The 17,913-nt window shown below is 48.9% G+C and overlaps 1 protein-coding gene across 1 annotated transcript in view; it reads left to right on the top strand.

Moving 5' to 3' along the window:
* Positions 1 to 17,913, top strand: part of SLC29A2 (solute carrier family 29 member 2) — a 42,217-nt gene extending 24,304 nt beyond the window's left edge. Inside the window, exons 11-18 of the mRNA XM_048504495.1 lie at positions 1,164 to 1,248; positions 6,247 to 6,413; positions 7,214 to 7,336; positions 10,050 to 10,136; positions 10,888 to 10,993; positions 12,254 to 12,339; positions 13,004 to 13,203; positions 16,345 to 17,913. Of these exons, the coding sequence (XP_048360452.1) occupies positions 1,164 to 1,248; positions 6,247 to 6,413; positions 7,214 to 7,336; positions 10,050 to 10,136; positions 10,888 to 10,993; positions 12,254 to 12,339; positions 13,004 to 13,203; positions 16,345 to 16,456 (966 nt within the window). The 3' untranslated portion in view covers positions 16,457 to 17,913. The remainder of the gene's footprint in view (positions 1 to 1,163; positions 1,249 to 6,246; positions 6,414 to 7,213; positions 7,337 to 10,049; positions 10,137 to 10,887; positions 10,994 to 12,253; positions 12,340 to 13,003; positions 13,204 to 16,344) is intronic.

Here is a 17,913-nt window from a genome sequence, read left to right as displayed (position 1 = left end):
AGCAGTTAAATACCATGTGACACTTAACAAGCAAATGAGGTATACTGGCTGACTCAGCAGGAACACAAAAGAAGCACAGGCAGGCAGCTGTTACCAATTTGACTACCCTGTTTCCCCTAATATAAGACATCCCCGAAAAATAAGACATAGTAGAGGTTTTGCTGAAGTGCGAAATATAAGGCATCCCCCGAAAGTAAGACATAGCAAAGTTTTTGTTTGGAAGCATGCCCGACGAACAGAACACAGGAAAAATAAGACATCCCCTGAAAATAAGACATGGCACATCTTTGGGAGCAAAAATTAATATAAGACAGTGTCTTATATTTGGGGAAACACGGTACTGACAAGCTGAGGGGGCGGGGTGAGGGGGCTACTGCAAAAAATGAGATGGTTTGGGTTTCTCTTTGAATTTGGGGACAGCGAGTAGAAGTGAGATTGGAGTGAAACCCTTTGGAGCAGGGATCAGTGTGTGGCTGGAAGGGGCAGAACAGTGAACTCCAATAGTCCTGCCTTCTAGTTGCTCAAGAGACTGCCATTTGAACAGCCACATCAAGAGATTAGGGGCATTCTGAGACCTTCTCATACTTGAATCATCTTTTGAGTGACTGCACTGAAGCTGGCAGGAAGCCATTCTAAAGCACCCAAGTGTTTTATAGCTGATGGACCTAATTGAGGTTGTACAGCTGCTTCAGTCTTTTCCCATCCCTGGATTCTGAGGTTCCTTCTTTTAAAGAGTGCAAATCATCCCATTTTATGCTCACTACAACCCTACAAGGAGGTTCAGCTTTGTGGCTGAGAAGGAATTTCATGTGCGGGGGAGGGGGGGTGTCCGCCCCCCCCATGTGACCAAAAGGCATCTTCAGCTCGAGGGACATGTGGGTGTCCCCTAGAGGCGAGTGCACGCCCCCCTAGAAGCTTAGGATAAGTCACATTAATACGTTTGCCGCTATTACCATGGTTACCCGTCCATTAGCTCTCTGTTTAAGGTGTGATCAGAAGTATGCAGATAATTAGGATGGACTGCCTGCCTGCCTGCCCAGATCTTGCACATATGCATGGTCCATGTTGTGCGCGAAACTTAACACAAGATTATGGGGGGTGGGGTGAAAGAAAGCAGGTAGGCTGCCTGCAGTTGCCTAATATCCTTCCTTTCTTCCTCGTAGAGCTTTGCCCGTCACTACCTTGAGAAGAAACACCAGGAAGGTCCAAGTTTCGAACTGGAGACTCAGGCTGGGCTTCTCCCTGCAGGTGAGCACTGCATCTAAGGAGAAGCAGGTGGCTGTAGAATTGCAGAGCGAGAAGAGACCCCAAGGGCCATCCAGTCCAATCCCTTACCATGCAGGAATGTAGTCATCCCCGCAGGGTCGTCGCTAAGGAAGAGGCGAGACGCGGAGGTTTCATCTGGTGGAGAGCGCCAGCAGCGGGAGCGCGGCAAAACCGTTCCTAGCTTAATTTCGCCGCGTGCTGGTTCCTGGCACCTTTTATTATGATTCTAGCGGGGGCGTGTAGAAGGGCGGAACGGGGGGAAATCCGGGAGAGCGGGAGAGCGGGAGACTGAGAGATCATCATGTGATGCATGATCTCACCTGGCTGCCACGCGGCGAGAGGAGCATCAGCTGCCTGGGCTCAATCCTCACCTGGGGGCAAGACCATCCGTCTCGCTGCAGTTCATGACCCGTGACTCATCGGGGGGTGAGGAGTGGGGGAGCTGTGGCGACCAGAAGATCGTAGGAGCGCCGGCGTGCCAGCGCTCTATTTCACGGCGCTGCTAAGGTCAGCAGCTCATCCCTACATCTCCTCCTTTTTTACATTTAGAAGGGAGGCCTAATCGCTAGGGGGCGATTTAAGGGGACGCCACCGCTTGGCTAAGCTGGCCGAGCTGCTTTGCAGGCAACATTAGAACTTGGTTGGCGATGTAAGGGAAAGTCGAGGGGTTTCTTACACATGTTACAGGCAACATTAGACATACATTGAATGAAACAAGATCCGACGAGCGAGGCACACAATCAAGCCAACGCAGAGCTGTAATAATGTTATCTTAACCATCCCCCCCCGCAGCTGCAGCTCCAGAGGGCTAACTCACCAGTGGGGCAAAACGTCATACTTCAGATTAGATACAACATCTTGCAGTTCATGCACTTTCATATGAATCAAATAAATTATCAGAAAGATTAAAACAACACATATCATGTACATTCTCACAACCTTGGTGATGCAATAACAACAAATAATCAATAGCGGCACGATTATCTAAAGTCGCTTGACGAAGTTCCTGCTGCTCGGAGGCCAGAGCATCCAGAGCAATGGAGGTGGAGTTGATGGACTTCAAGAAGGGCACATGGCCAGGCAGCCAATGGTCTTAGCGTTGCTAAGAAGCGAACCAAAGAAGACTCAACCACTAGGGAAGTCGTGCTAGGGAGACCTATACTCCGCCCGGAGAGTGGGCAAACCGCGTCGCTCCGTCAAGAGGGGTCGTGAGGGGCAGAGTGGAGCTACAAGCGCACGGCGTCCCGGCTCCCGGGGTGGTGCCTGAGGCAGGACGATAGGTGAGGCGGCTAAGGCAACAGAGAGTCGCTGGCAGAAAGTTCCGAAAGCAGGGTCCAGAACCAACCCTTAGGGAGCAAGACATTTCGCTGTAATCGGGGGGAATGTCCCCTCCGTGCCGCAGCAGTTCCAGCTGGCCGAGCCGGGTGAATGGGCCCGGGTCGGTCTCTCGGCCTGCCGCAATGCGGCCAGTATTGGACTTGTGATTGGCGACATTGTCTTGGTGACAAGGGAGAGCGAGCCACCGGGAGGGTTTGGACGACGGGTCTCCAGTCAGCCATAGAGTACTTGGATGGATGCAGCATTCATAAGGCTTAAACCAGACTCCGCCAGTCTCCAGGGGCTTTGCAAACGGGGAGCAGGCAGGAGCTTAGCAGGCTCCCCGACGGTCCTGGGTACTCGGCCCAGGCAGAAGGATCTAAACGCTGGCAGCGGCAGCAAACTGCTTCCAGATGCTGGTTTGGTCAAAGCTCGCCAGTGGCCGACTGCCACTGGCAGGAGTGCAGCAGAGCAGGCAAAGCGATGGTGGCTGCCGCCAGCTGGCAGTGATGAGGATTGCAGGCGGCACAGAGGCTCCTCGGGCGCCTCGGGGCGGCCTTGCGGGCGCAGCAGCTCTGGAGCTTGGCTGGCTGCTGCTTTGACATTCCCCTTCCCCAGGTCATCCGGGTCCTTGGACCGCTCAAGGCCGTCGGTGGCAGCGTGCCTCGCGGAGGCCGCTGGAATGATCCCTCCAGAGAGATGCGTTCCATCTCCTCGGATGGGGTTGTTTTTCTCCTGGCGCCATTCCATGGGCTGGCCTGTCATGGCGCAGCCGGGATCCACAGGAGATCTGTAGGAAGAAGGATTGAAACACACCCCCTTCCCCAGGTTATAGGAGGGGGTCGGGTCCCGCTTGTATTTGGAGAGCCGATGAAGGGAGGTCAAAATCAAGTTTTGTTGGATTTAGTGTTTGATATAAGACCTAATTATATATCGAAGGTTTATCTTGCAGCTCATGCAAGGGTTGCTTTTTTAATGCAGTCTACTGGGGGCCGCCCACTCCTCTTTCTTTAGATTGTTTGACAGGAAGGGCAGAGGGTATGCGATCCTGATGGAAGCTGGCTTCAGAGCGTCATCAGGGTGCGTCAGAGCGAGGGTCTGAGCCTCGAGGGAGGAGGGGGCAAGCGGACCCTGGGGGAATTGTGGGTATGCATGCTAATTTGCAACATAAAAGAGGGCTTGGATGCGCTTTTGGGTGGTGGATGCATCCAGGAGACAAAGCAATCAGGCGATTAGGGGTAAACTCCACACACAAAAAGGGGGAGGGGGCCTTTCTTTGCAGGGAAAATGTACTTACCGTGACCTTGGTGGTTAATGCCGAGAGGCTGGGATGGTGCTGAATTTGTAATCGAATTATCTTGGGGAGATGCTGCCCGCCGAGACCGCTCCTTATGGGCGCAAGCTCGGGTCGAAATAGCCAGGGCCTCGCATGTTGAATCCATACAGGTGCCCTGGCGCTTTGGCAACCACCACCCACCCAGATCATGAGTGGATCTGTGTCTGCAGCACCTTCTTAACTTGGGGCCTGTCCTGGCAGTGCTGCGGTACCAGGATGGGCCAGCCCAGATTTTAATCCAGGGAGGGCCCGTAAGTTAACTGGCCCTCCCGCCTTTGCTGGTTGAAAAATAGAAGGAAGGAAGGAGGGAGGAACAGCTCCTACGGAATTTAGGGAGTGAATTCAGGAGACAATACAAAGGGTATGCAGAAGATAGAAAAGGGGAAGGTTGAACTTTACCTCCTCCTGTAAGGAGACCTTTGGGCTGTTTGAACTCGCTTCCCCACCTTCCGCCACAGCTTATGCCGTATGTAGGTGTGGCTACATTCCCAGGCATTGTGATCAGCCAGGTGTTCCCAGCGTGAAAATGTGGGAGCACGGAAATAATTCTGGCTCCATATATAAACTTGTGCTACGCCAATGTGGTAATGCAGGCCTGTGACAGCCAAAGAAAAGCGGTTCTCAAGGACAAGCGCCTTTAAAGAAGAATTTGAGGGTTTAACTAAGATGGAGGCTGCTCTTAGCAGGCTCCACAGGCATCCTAGGGAACATGCTAACGAAGCTGTGTCCTGCTCAAGGCTGATGCTGTAATGGGTGAAACCCTTCAGCGCACTGGCACACATAATCAAAAGGAGAAAAACTTTAATTGAGGCACAAGAAGCATACAGCATTAGAAGCAATGGAAAAATCCCTTCTTTATGAGGGGAAATCCTTAGGGGTCTCTGGAGAAGGGGGCAAGACATACAGAACATATATAGGGCATTACAGAGCACATATAAAAGTAATGAGGAGGATTGCATCCCCGATTTGAGGTCTTGCTCTCTGGATCTTTGCAGGGCCATTCCAAGTATCTCCAGGCTGTGATCCTGCTTTCCCTGAGGTGTCGGACGATTTTGTTGCCACTCGGGAGCTTTGAGCTTAGGGCTTTGCACAGGCTCAGAGGCTATGAGATCTTGGTTTGACCTTTACAGCTGGAGAGAGGGCCAAGGGGGCTTCTTCTTCATGAAGGACTTTGGGCTTAAGGCCATTGTGCGAGACATCTTCCCCTTTCCATGTTCTTCATTGTCCTGTAGGATTGGCTATGTAAGCACTTCTGAGGAGGGTTCAAAACGGCAGTCCTCTTTGATTTCATCAAAAGAGACGGACTGGGCATAGTGCCAGAATGTTGGCGTTCTCTTCCGTCATCAGCATTTCTTCTTGTTGCAATTCAGTGACTGACTCTGCAGAGATTTTGAAATGCCACTCTGGGCAACTGGCGGAGGTGCATGGTGACTTTGGAAGTAGAAGGGGCTAGCAGAGCAGGAAGTATAGACGTAGGGGAGCAAGCAACGAGATTTAGATTAGCTGAACTTAGATCAGACTCCTCCTCATGGAGTGAGAAGCATAGCCCAGGCAGGATGATCGATGAACTTGGCAGTTCCTGCTGTGGGATGTTTGTCCACACCTGGATGTTAGGATGGCTCCCTGGTGCGTGGAGTCGATGACCCCTGGGATGATGAACAATCCCTGCTCAGCGGCAGAAGCTTTTGGCAAGATCCGTAGCCCAATGGTCTCCGTAGATGGGATCACTACACTGAGCTGGAGCGAAGATCCTCATGGGGGAGCTCCGGGGGAAGGGTTTGAGGCAGCGGATCTTGGTTCCGGGCTGGGGAGATGCCCGGCTGGCCTCCCCAGCGTACGGGAGCACCTGGTGCAGAAATTAGGACCTCCCTGGGGGTCTTCGACCCTCTGGGAATCGCCCTTCAGTACGGGTTGTGGTCCCCTGACCGGGCAGCCTTACAATCCTTACGGAAGTGTCCTGGCTTGCTGCAATTCGAAACACTCGTGTCTGCCGTCTCATGGCAGCGAGAGTGGGCTGCGGCCAGAAGGCTGGCTTGCATGGGCGAAAAGGACCCGATATCCTGGCAAGCCTTTAAGCATGTTGGCCAGTTCGGGGTTCCTACCTAGACCTGTGACTGCTGTTCGGCACCTTGAAGCCGGAGGCATGCTTTGCTGCAAGGCATTAAGGAGTTCTCGCCCTGGGCCTCCCATTGTCAACCCGTGCCTTTTGAGGGCCTCTTGGAGCCTGTTCACGGATTCCGCATAGGGCTCCTTGAGGCTTCTGCCGGACGCCAGAAAAGCTTTGGGCTGGCCATCCGGTGCTGGGGATCTTCAAAAACGCCTTGTAGGTTTATCCAGAGGCTTAATCGTAAGGCGTGGTGACTCCGGCAGGACAAGTAAGCTGGTGAAAGCTTCGCGAGCCATAAAGCAGCGCGCCGGTGTAGGCGCCGCCAGAGGCTGCTCCTCTGCTTATGCACTGCCATCGCTTTCCTGCGACCCGCCATATCGCCCCAGCGTATGCAAAAATACGGTGGTTTTCCAGTCCTCCGGAAATCCGTTAGGTGGTTCTACTACGACAGCTTCCAACACTCTCACATAGGGCTGGTGGTGATTCCTACGCCCCGCATTGCCTTGGCGGAGCTCAGTATAAATTAACCTAGGGGGCGGTACTCGCATTAACTCGCTGAACGATGCCATCGCCCTCGCTATCTGTGTAGTGGACGGCAAGGATGTCGGGTATCAGTCTTCTGTCAGGGTTTCCTTTGCAGATCGTGGCTAATACGCTCTGGTTACAGTTTTGTTCCGCTGTACCATTACGTCGCCGACGGAGGTGCTGTGGCTTTAGGAAAATGAAGGCGAGTTTAGTATAGAGGCGGCTGAGCCGCTGGAGAATTTGAAGGAGGCGGGGAAGCGGAGGCAGAGGGAGCACAGGCGGCCCAATTTAGTGGATAGAGAAAATTCCGGGGGCAAACTGAAGCTGAAGGGTCGAAAAGGAGGGCTACCCGCTACAGCAAGGGAGCTATAGACCTCGCAGGCTGAGTGAGGTGGCTACATAATAGCGTTTGCCTCCACGTCGGTAGCAGTGCACATCGGCCCGCGAGGCTCCAATGTGAAGAGTGCGCCCGATCGTTTTCCACCAACTTTATTCAATGTTCAGCGCCTGGGTACCATGGACATTGAGCTTCAATCTCCTCAACTAATTTACAGCTCCCTTGCATACACTCACGCATTTCGCTAGCGCCTTCAGTTCGCTTAACGCGTTTGTCATATAAGCCCTGCTTTTGCAAGCTCCCATACTTACCGCTGGTTCGTCAGACGAGAGAGAGTGTCCTCGATCTCGAAGTCCCTGGATGCGCTGATCCAGCCGACTGCGTACCGACAATCCCTGGATGCGCGGATCCAGCGACGCCACGACGCACGCCCTTCCCCAGCGCGACGGTAAGGCGCAGCGGGTGGAGGTTTGAGGGCAGCGCGGGTTTCGGCACCAGCTTGTAGTCATCCCTGCAGGGTCCTCGCAGAGCAACGCCGAGCAGCAGCATCAGTGAGGGATTGAATAGGCTTGTTTCCCAGGTTAGGAGGAGCAAAATGTACCATATGTTGCCGCCTGCAATTATTAATTTTCCTTAAAGCAGCTGTTGCACCTGGATGTATACTTGGAAATGCTTGGACAAGTTGTGGTTACTTAATAGGGAGGGGGAAGGCACTGCGACTAGCTCAGAGGTACTGGATTTTTCTGCCTGTCTTTAAATTTGTAGTCAGCTCAGTTCTGAAGGTCTCCCTACATTAAAGATATAGTGTTATTACAACAACCACAGTATATTAACCTGCAGAACTATTCCCCCAGAGGCTTCACAACAGGGCAGGTGGTGCTAGAAGTTAACCAGTGCCTAAGCTGACTTGCAGCTTGTATCTTGTGAGCTTCATACACAGGAACTGAGCTCTGGCCAAGCTGCCTGGGCAGAGCTGGTTGATGCCTGTTCCTCCTGTGAAGAAGGTCTAGCAAACATTTGGCTATTCTGACACATGGTCTGGCCAGTTATATAACTGAGATCACAGGAGAGAGGAAATTAGATTTCTCTCCAAGACAACATCCTGGACTTAACCTCCTGCCAGAAAAGAAGATTGGATGAGCCAAAAGGGTAGAAAAGCCTATATAACTGAGATCTCTGGCTGGGGGAGAAGTGGGGGGCTTGAGCCAGGGCTCCGGCTAGGGGAAGTGGGGCTGGGCCTCGCATGCACCCTGTAGCGCTACCATACCCCAGAACACCCCCCGCCACAACCTGCAAACCCCTACACTGGTGTGGCGCCTGGTGCATCACATACCCCTCACTTCTTGGTGCCATGCCACTGATTCAGATGAATGGACTTCAGTCTTCAGACCAGCAAGACACAGGCTAGGGTTTTATCTGAACTGGTTTGTTTTCCTTATTCTTTTCCTTATTTCTTCTTTCATAAAATCTTGAAAAGTCAACGGTCTCAGAGCATCTCCACCCAGTTCTTCAGTTAAATTATGCCGGCGGAGGCTTGTTTCCGCCCGTGTGCGGAAAGGGCCTAAGGTACAGCTTAGGGTGCTCAGTTTGGGTTTCCGGGCTGTCTTGATCTGCTGCTCACAGTGCTGGCTTTCACACTGGTCTAAGTGTGGTTCCCTTTTCTGCCACATGATTCTGAAGACATGTGCATGCTGCTCCGTGGCCTGGAAAGACTGAAGACTATTGAGATAGTAGATGCTGCTGCCTGAACTCCACTTCCCTGGTGGCACTTAGTTCATTTCCCCCTAGCCAGGAAGTATCATTGCAGAGAAAATAAAAATAGTACCTCCTAGCCACAAGTTCCCGTTCATGTTTGAAAGCTACCTTATCATGAATGAAGAAGTTGCTTTACTTCTGCATCTGTTAGTTGCCACCAAAATAGAATGTGTTCCCAAAACTGTATTGGGATAAGGGACTCCTGGTTGCAGATTCGATAGCTTCCAGACCTGGATTTCACTGCCTGGATGTAGCTCAACTGAAACATAGAACAGATCCTTTCTTGGGTTGGTGAAGGTAGGGCTAGAATGGAGCATTTGGCTTGGTTAGGGCTCTTTATAGGTGTCTCCAACTTAGTCTCTATCTGGGCGTACCATTTCACACAGCAGGCATGGCCTTACATAATTTGATGGCTCCTCCATGGAAAAACAATTCTTGGAAAAGTACCAGTGCGTTGTAGTTGTTAGGATGTTGCACCAAGATCTCGGAGAACCAAATTTGTATCCCCACTCCACCACGGAGGCTTGCCTGGGTGACTTTGGGCCCATTGCTCTCTCTCCCTCTCTCAACCTAACCCTACCTCACAGGGTGGTCGAGGTAAAGCTCAGGAGAGAAGAAAGATGTTGAGCCTCCACAAGGAAGGAATGTAGGGTATATGTGTGTGTGTGTATACATACACCCACGCAATTTACAGTTTTTGAAAAGTGACAGTAGAAGAAGACAGGATAAGACTGGGAGAAATCCTCTGAGTTCAAAGCAGATCCCCTCTCTCTTTTCCAGCAGATCTTGGGTCCAACTCTGGGCACAAGTCCTTTGGCTCTTTTCCATTGGCTCAAGCCCCTAGCAAACCCAAGTCTTAAGTACCAGTGAGCAGAAGAGACCAAACTCAGCCACATCTTATCCAGCTGCTGCAAGCTATCTAACAGGGCCTTGCACTGAGCAGGTTAAGAGCAGGTGCACTCTAATCTGGAGGAACCAGGTTTGATTCCCCACTCGGCCACTTGAGCTGTGGAGGCTTATCTGGGGAATTCAAATTAGCCTGTGCACTTCCACACACGCCAGCTGGGTGATCTTGGGCTAGTCACAGTTCTTCTGAGCTCTCTCAGCCCCACCTACCTCACAGAGCATTTGTTGTGAGGGGGGAAGGGCAAGGAGATTGTAAGCCCCTTTGAGTCTCCTACAAGAGAGAAAGGGGGAATATAAATCCAAACTCCTCCTCTTCTCCTCCTCCTTCTCCTTCTTCATCTCCATTTTCATCTCTGGCCTTCTGCTTGATTTTCTGGTTTTCTGTATGAGCGGTGCTGCATGAAGGAATCTTAAAACTATGGGAGCCCTTGGGGCAAAATATACCAGATGGTGTATGGAACTGCTCGTCTGCTCACCCTCTTCTAATGCGTTCCCAACAGGCCAAGAAACTCAGGCGGGGGCACAATAGTTCAGTTGCTGAGGACGAGCTGAAGATCTCTCCTCCTCTAATCTTCTTCATCAAAGAGGTTTACAGGACTTTTGCAAAAACAATCACAGCTCCAAACACCGTTGTCCAAACAAAGTTCAAAGATTTATTAGCAAAAATCCTCGAGGTTAAATCATCAGCACTCCACGTAATATATAAAAACTTAAAAGAGTCAACTGATACAAAGATAACACCCTCAGCCCCAAAGGCTTAGGGAGGAACAAACAACAACAACAACCACAACCAGCTCTCGGTTAAAACACAGCCTCCCTCTCTTACTTCCCAGCTATCTTAAAAAGTCAATTACTCCACACAAGGACGAGCCGTCCCTTCCATCGCTGAAGCCTTTGATAACCATTTTCAGGTTTGATTAGGCAAAGAGCAAGGCTGCAGGAGACAGTTCGTCGGGTAAAGTCAACCCTCATACAGATGAGCATCCCCAGGTTCGCTCCTGAGATGCATAGCCATTTTAAAAAGAGAACACCCAGCCAGGAATTCCTTTCAGGGGGGCTGATTCTGGTTGGGACCATTGCAGTGTGAGGGGAGGAGGCGGTATCCTTCCCCTGTGCCCTTTCCCCAACCCAAACGGCACTGGGGTGCCTGCAATGCAGTTTCAAGGAGTTCCCATCTGGAAGCTCACTTTTTAAAATGGTGCTGCGTCCTTGGGTTGAATCCAGGGATTTCTGTCGCATGTCGCTTGGCCCCTTTTTTTTGCTGTCTGAAGTGTTGCTGCCTGGACTCTGGTGGACCACCTCGGTGAGAGCCAGGACTGACTCTGCTTTCTGTTTTAGATATGGCAGCTGGCCTTGTGTATTGTCTTGGTCTTCTCTGTCACCCTGTCTGTGTTTCCTGCCATGACCGCCAGCGTGGACAGCGTGTCTGAGAACAAAACCTGGAGTGAGTGATGGAAGGAAGAAGAGGGGGTGGTCCAGAGATCTGCAAATAGGTCTCTGCAAAGGAATGGGGTGGGATGTGGGGGTGGACTGAGAATCAGGAATTCTGGGGTTTCTTTCTTTTTTTCCTCATATGGCATGTGACATATTCATCTGACAGGAAAAAGCTGTGGGGAAACTTGATCTCCTTTTCTTTTTTCCATATTTCTATACTGCTTTTCCGTTTTCACAAAGCCGTATGGAGTTAATTTTAAAAAGCCACTACATGTAAAAAGAGAATTGTTGTCGCAGTAGAGAATGGCAGAACTGAAAACTGTAGGAAAGATCAGCAGTAACCTAAGAAAGCTTATTTACTTTAGTCCTTAATGTTTTCCAAACTACTGGTGGGATGCTAAGGACTTAACTGAGGGCAAATGGTGTGATAAAATGGGTTTGAGGCTGAAAAAATGGAAGCCTTCTCCTTATCTCATGGTTTTTGTGACTTCAGGCTCTTTTCTGGGAGAAAATAACCTAAAGTGACAAAAATCAGTGAGGTAAGAAGAGAGCTCCTGAGACAACTGGAAGGACTGGAGGGGAATTTGCAGAGGGATCCAGCTATATGTATATTGCATAAATGCATCCTGGTTGCGCAATTCATCATGCCTGGGTATTAACACTCAGAGAACCCACAGGCCCAATAACAGCCTCTGATAGATTCCTTTTCTATGAGTTGAGCCAAACTTCACTTACATGTTCTAATGCACAAGTGTCAAACTCACGGCCCTCCAGATGTTATGGACTACAGTTCCCATCATCCCTGCCAGCATGATTCTGGCAGGGGATGATGGGAACTGTAGTCCATAACATCTAAAGGGCCACGAGTTTGACACCTAAGTTCTAATTGGTCCAGGAGGAAGGGGAGTTTTTTGTCCCATTGTGCTGTTCCACCTGCTGTATCTCTTGCACCTCCACCAAAACTGCCCCACACCCCCGCAGCTCACTTATTAGAAAGCTTAATGCATAATTGGGTCCTCAGTGTTCACATTGATGCCATCCCCACAACCAAGCATGTGCAGAAGTCATGTTCACTGGGAGAAGAAACTCTGTCAGCTGCATCTACCTTTTTAAATGCTGGGAGGCAATAGTTTCCTGCCCCAATAGGAGTACTTCTTTGTGCTGGCCCAGAATCCTCCTGGGGAACCATGTCTCTGAGCTCTGATTGGATTTGGATTGCAGTTTACTCCCCTGTTTTTTAATCAGTCTGTTTTTCTCACACGCACCCCAGACAAGTTCTTCACTCCGGTCTGCTGCTTCCTTCTCTTCAACGTCATGGACTGGCTAGGCCGCAGTGCCACATCCTATTTCCTCTGGGTAAGTGATAGAATGGTGGTGATGTTGGGTGAGTGTGGCTGGTGTCCCCCTTGTTGAATTCCATTCCAGGCTGGAATAGGCAGCATGAGCTAAAAGCCTGCAGGAATCCCAGAGAGGTAGCCAGTCTGTTGCAGCAGAAACCAGAAAGAGGCTTGGGGTACCTTGCACAGGGGTTATTGTGACAGACGCTTATATGGAATAGAATTTATTTTGTCACATACACAGTTCAGAAGGAAAAAAGTGATACATGAAAAGGTTCAAAGGTCATAAATATAGGGATCCTCGGACACCTGATCACAGACGCAGCATTGTAGGAACAGTGTCCTCCCTGCTGGAAGGTAGGAGAGGAGGCACAAAATAGAAAAAACTGCAAGCAAGGATTTGCTACTTTGCATCTGATGGATTAATCCAAGTTTATTGGACAATCCACAATATCTGGAGGTGGTTGGTGTCTGAATGCAGTCATGCATGTTGTTGGTCAAGGGTAAACGTTGGCACGACAGGGTCAGGTGATGGTATTACTGGAGGACAGGGTCTGAACTAGAGTGATTACTCGGTGGCAGGCTGTATTTTGTTGCTTTTCCCTTTTATGAAGAAGTCAATTGTGGCCACAGGTGCCTATTAGACAGGAGTAATCAGCACCAAATGTGTTTGCCCTCTTCAGCCAGAGAAGAACCTACCCCTCCTCCCTGCTATGGTGGGACTCCGCCTGCTGCTCATCCCGCTGCTCCTGTTATGCAACATCCCTCACCGCTCCTACCTGCCTGTGCTTTTCCACCAAGATGCCTGGTTTGTCCTCTTCATGGTTGTTTTCTCGCTTTCCAATGGCTACTTTGTCTCTCTCATCATGTGCCTGGCGCCCAAGTGAGTGAAGGATTGAATAGTCTTTTTCCTAGGTTAGGGAGGAGCAAAATGTAAATTATATGTTGCTGCCTGCAATTATTAATTTTTCCTTTAAAGAAGAAAGGCACTGGGATGTGCATGTACTTGGAAATGCTGGGACAAGTTGTGGTTACTTAATAGGAGGGGAAGGTACCCCGCACTAGCTCAGAGGTACTGATTTTTCTGCCTGTCTTAAATTTGTAGTCAGCTCAGTTCTGAAGGCCCCCAAGGTTAATAAAGATATAGTGTTATTACAACAACCACAGTATATTAACCTGCAGAACTATTCCCCCAGAGGCTTCACAACAGGGCAGGTGGCAGAAGCTAACTAAAGTGCCTAAGCTGACTTGCAGCTTGTATCTTGCAGAGCTTCATACATACAGGAACTGAGCTCTGGCCAAGCGTTCTGGGCAGAGCTGGTTGATGGGCTCTGTTCCTCCCTGTGAAGAAGGTCTAGCAAACATTTGGCTATTCTGACATGGTCTGGCTAAAGTTATATAACTGAGATCACAGGAGAGGAAATTAGATTTCTCCAAGACAACATCCTGGACTTAACCTGCCAGAAAAGAAGATTGGATGAGCCAAAAGGGTAGAAAAGCCATATAACTGAGATCACAGGTATTTGGGGAGGGGGGGGATTCAGGCAGGGCCAGAGCGAGGGGGAACGGGGCCTGGGGCAAGCATGCACCCTGTATCCCTACCATACCCCAGAACACCCCCGCCACACCCGGAACCCCCCCTACACTGGTGTGCGCCTGGTGCATCACATACCCCCGCCCCCTTGGTGCCATGCCACTGGATTCAGATGAATTCTGACTTCAGTCTTCAGACCAGCAAGACACAGGCTAGGGTTTTATCTTGGAACTGGTTTGTTTTCCTTTATATTCTTTTCCTTTATTTCCTTTCTTTTCATAAAATCTTTGAAAAGTCAGCAGTTTCAGAGTATCTGGATTTGAACCCAGTTCTCTCAGTTAAGTTACAAACAAAGAGGTGAGCCCCACAACCCTCTTTCTTTCACACTCCCCCCACCCCAGAAATTATAACCTACAATTAGAAGCGTGGAAAATCTTCTGTCCAGATTGCAGCCCTCTGCAATAGGTAAAGTAGGGACTGTGAAGAAGAAGAGGAGGAGGAGTTTGGATTTATATCCTCCTTTCTCTCCTGTAGGAGACTCAAAGGGGTTTACAATCTCTTTGCCCTTCCCCCCCTCATGAACACCCTGTGAGGTGGGTGGGGCTGAGAGAGCTCCGAAAAGCTGTGACTAGCCCAAGATCACCCAGCTGGCGTGTGTGGGAATGCACAGGCTAATCTGAATTCCCCAGATAAGCCTTCACAGCTCAAGCAGCAGAGCAGTTCCTCCAGATTAGAATGCACCTGCTCTTAACCACTACGCCACTGCTGCTCTCTAATTTGCACAAGACCAGCTCAGTAGCTGTGTGATCTTTATGGAGGTGGAGGGCTTGGAATTGGGTCTGCCAGAAAACCAACATAATACCTGACAAAATCAGCAAACAGGATGATGATTCAGATACTACCAGAAAGAGGGTTGTGGGGCTCACCTCTTTCTTCTCCTGTTTCAGGCTGGCTGTCCACTTCCTGTTAATTTTAAAATGAACCGGTCAACGGTGCTTGTGGAAAGTTTTATCGATTAATGCTTGGTTGGGTCAGTCACCACCTCTGTGTCAAGTGCCTCACAGGGCTATTGTGAAGATAGAGGAGGGGAGAAGTGTGTGTAGTCACCATCCTTGGAAGAGGGGCAGGATAAGAACAGACTAAGTGAAGTATTTTATTTGTGTATATGCTCAGAATGGCCTTCAGTTCAGTACTGTCTATTTGACTGGCAGTGCCCATCTCAAGCTCAAATGCAGGCTTTTTTCCCCAGCTCTGCCACCTGACCTCCTTGTTTGACTGGACATGCTAAGTTAGCCCTTCTGCATGCTAAGTATAAGCTCCACCACCAAGCTATAGCCCCTGTCTCCGGTCAAGAAAACATTCAGCATAAGCAGAAACCGCAGTTTCAGTAAAACTAAACCATGGTTGAAATGTTGAGCTGTGGAATCAAAAAATAGAGCTCTAATGAATACAGATGGTTTGATAGGTTGTTGAAATCGCTACAAAAGATGTACCCGAATGGCCCACATCCAAGGGGAGGGGGGATCCGTATATGTGGCATCACCATCAAAACAGCATTCCTGTTTGGAAAACTAATTCATTATGTACACAAAGTTGACTGATACTGAGTCAGACCAGCAGTTTATTAAGGTCAATATTATCTACTCTGATGAGCAACTGTTCTGTAGGATTTTGGAAAGAAATCTTTTACATCACTGAACCTGGAACTTCTGCATGTAAAGCAGATTCTCCACTCATTGCTAAATCCCCACCCCTAAGGAGGGTGTACAGGAGTTAAAGACACAAGCACTGACCAATAGAGGCCGAAATCTTGACTTTGCCACGGTATGGCCTTAGCCAACTCCCACCTCTAACCTCTATGTCATGAATCCTGTAGGCCTGTAAGACTTGCAAGGATTACTGAAATGAAGCATATAACAGACTTCACAGTCTGAAGAAAAGCACTGTGTAGCTCTTCAGTGGTGTTAGTGACATGTCTTTGGATCCAGAATTTGAGTTCCCTGCTTATTTCGGCCACCTATCTTTCACTGTCTCCATAAAAGGCGGCTAACAACATCTTGAGAAATGGGATAAAATGAATTATAATGAAAGCACCAAACTGACACGTGCATAAAAATGTACCACACACTAGTGTTAAAAATTATCTTAGAACATGTGGCATTACAGTGAAGCTTATGGTAAACATTCATATAACACAAATCTTGAAAGATGAGTAGGGTTGGTCGTGGTTAGTGTCTGGATGGGAGACCACCAAGGAAGTCCAGGGCTGATATGCAGAGGCACGCAACGGCAGACTGCCTCTGTCCATCTCCTGCATTGAAAACCCTGTGGGATCACCATAACTCGATTGCAACATGATAGCAAACAGCAAAATGTTATTTTTAATAACTTTCATTTCGGTTCCACCCCAGCACTGGTGTCCTCTTCTGTGTAGAATGAGAGCGGTGGGGTATTTCCTGTGAGACTAATGCCTTCTCTCTCCTTCCTCAGACAGGTGCAGCCACATGAAAGTGGGTTGGCAGGTGCCATAATGACCTTCTTCCTGGCCTTGGGGCTCTCGTGTGGGGCTGGTCTGTCCTTCATCTTAAAAGCCTTGCTGTGAAGGGTGCCAGCCATCCTGTCGCGGCCTCTCTCATCCTGAAGCATCACTTCATCCTGAAGCCTTGAGGAGAGGCTGGGAACTCTTCTCACCGTCCCCAGTTTTGCTCCAGGCCCCCCTTTTTATGGCAGCTAACATTTTCCAAGAGGGGCAACCCAACAGTCTTCCAAAAAAAGGGGAAATGTATATATGTATGCAGGGGAGGGGAGAGGGGTCGCCCAATCATGTTCTTGTTAACGCAGAGCCTGAATGTATTTTCTGAAAGAGCCTTGGATTTTTCAGATCAAGGAACGGGGAGTGATTTGCTCAGGAAAGCAGCAGCTGAGATCAGTCCCTCTTATGTGAGACCGGAAGACTTCATAAGAAATATGGGACTTTTCTCTTTGCTTGCTTTCCAGTTGAGGAAGCATTGTTGTATAACGCACAAATTTCTATGTGGAAGGATGACTCTGGGAAGGGGTGATGATATGTGTAATAAAGTCAGTGTTAAAATAAGGGATGGAGACGGCACTCCTTCCCATTTGTGGCTACCCAAAATCTCACAAACGCACACCTTTTTTTAATTATTTCTGAGCCTTTGTAGTGATAAACTCTTTGATTGCAACCATAGTGCTAGAACCTCGCCCTACTTGAATGAAAAGCAAATTGCCTTCAAGGTAAGGCAAATTCTATAGTAGCTTTCCCAAGCTGCGAACAAATGAACAAGCAAGAAAGCGACCTTCGGAAGCTATATCCAGGCCTTGGACTCCAGTGAATGTATCTGCATAATATTTGTCCATCTTCTTCACCAGTTTGATCTGAAATGTCATCAAAACCAGCCATCAGTGAGTTCTGCTTCTGAGTGAAAGATGCTTAGAGGTGGTTTATAATTTACATAAACTTCCTGGCTCCTTTCTGTGGAGTTCATACAACTAATCAAGTGTAGGTTTATGCAAAACACAAACCTCTTTGCAAAAAAGAGAGAGAGAGAGAGAGAGAGAGGTCTGCAGTGTTTATTTGTTGTGATCCTTCCCCTGGATCCAAAAATAAAATAGACCCTGCTGCAATCATGTTTTCATAGGAATAGCTAAGCAATCTGATCCCATGAAAAGAAAAGTGTCTGGATTGCCCACATTTCTTTTAGATAACTCATTGGTTTTACTACTAGTTTCATGAATGATCAAAGAGCAATTGTGAAAATGTTGCCTTTAAGGTATTTTACTGTTTGCAAGTGTCTGTACTTTGTGGAACAACTTTTTTTGCCTTTTTCTTTTTTTTGTAGCAGAGCCTGGCCCTGGGTAGCAGGGGATATCCAAGATGAGTCCTAAGGGTCGTGCTGTTGTAAATAGGAACTCTATCCTAAACTTGTGTTCATTCTTTTTTAAAAAAAACAAATTGCTGCATTTAAAATGTGAAACAATTCCAAGAAGTTTAGTTAGCTTATTTTTTGCCATTCAATAAACTTTTTTTAAGGAAAAAAA

Source organism: Sphaerodactylus townsendi, linkage group LG01, assembly GCF_021028975.2.
Source record: "Sphaerodactylus townsendi isolate TG3544 linkage group LG01, MPM_Stown_v2.3, whole genome shotgun sequence".
Taxonomy (NCBI): Eukaryota; Metazoa; Chordata; class Lepidosauria; order Squamata; family Sphaerodactylidae; genus Sphaerodactylus; species Sphaerodactylus townsendi.
The sequence above is the reverse complement of the archived record's forward strand: the minus strand, read 5'-3'. Positions and strand labels throughout refer to the sequence as shown.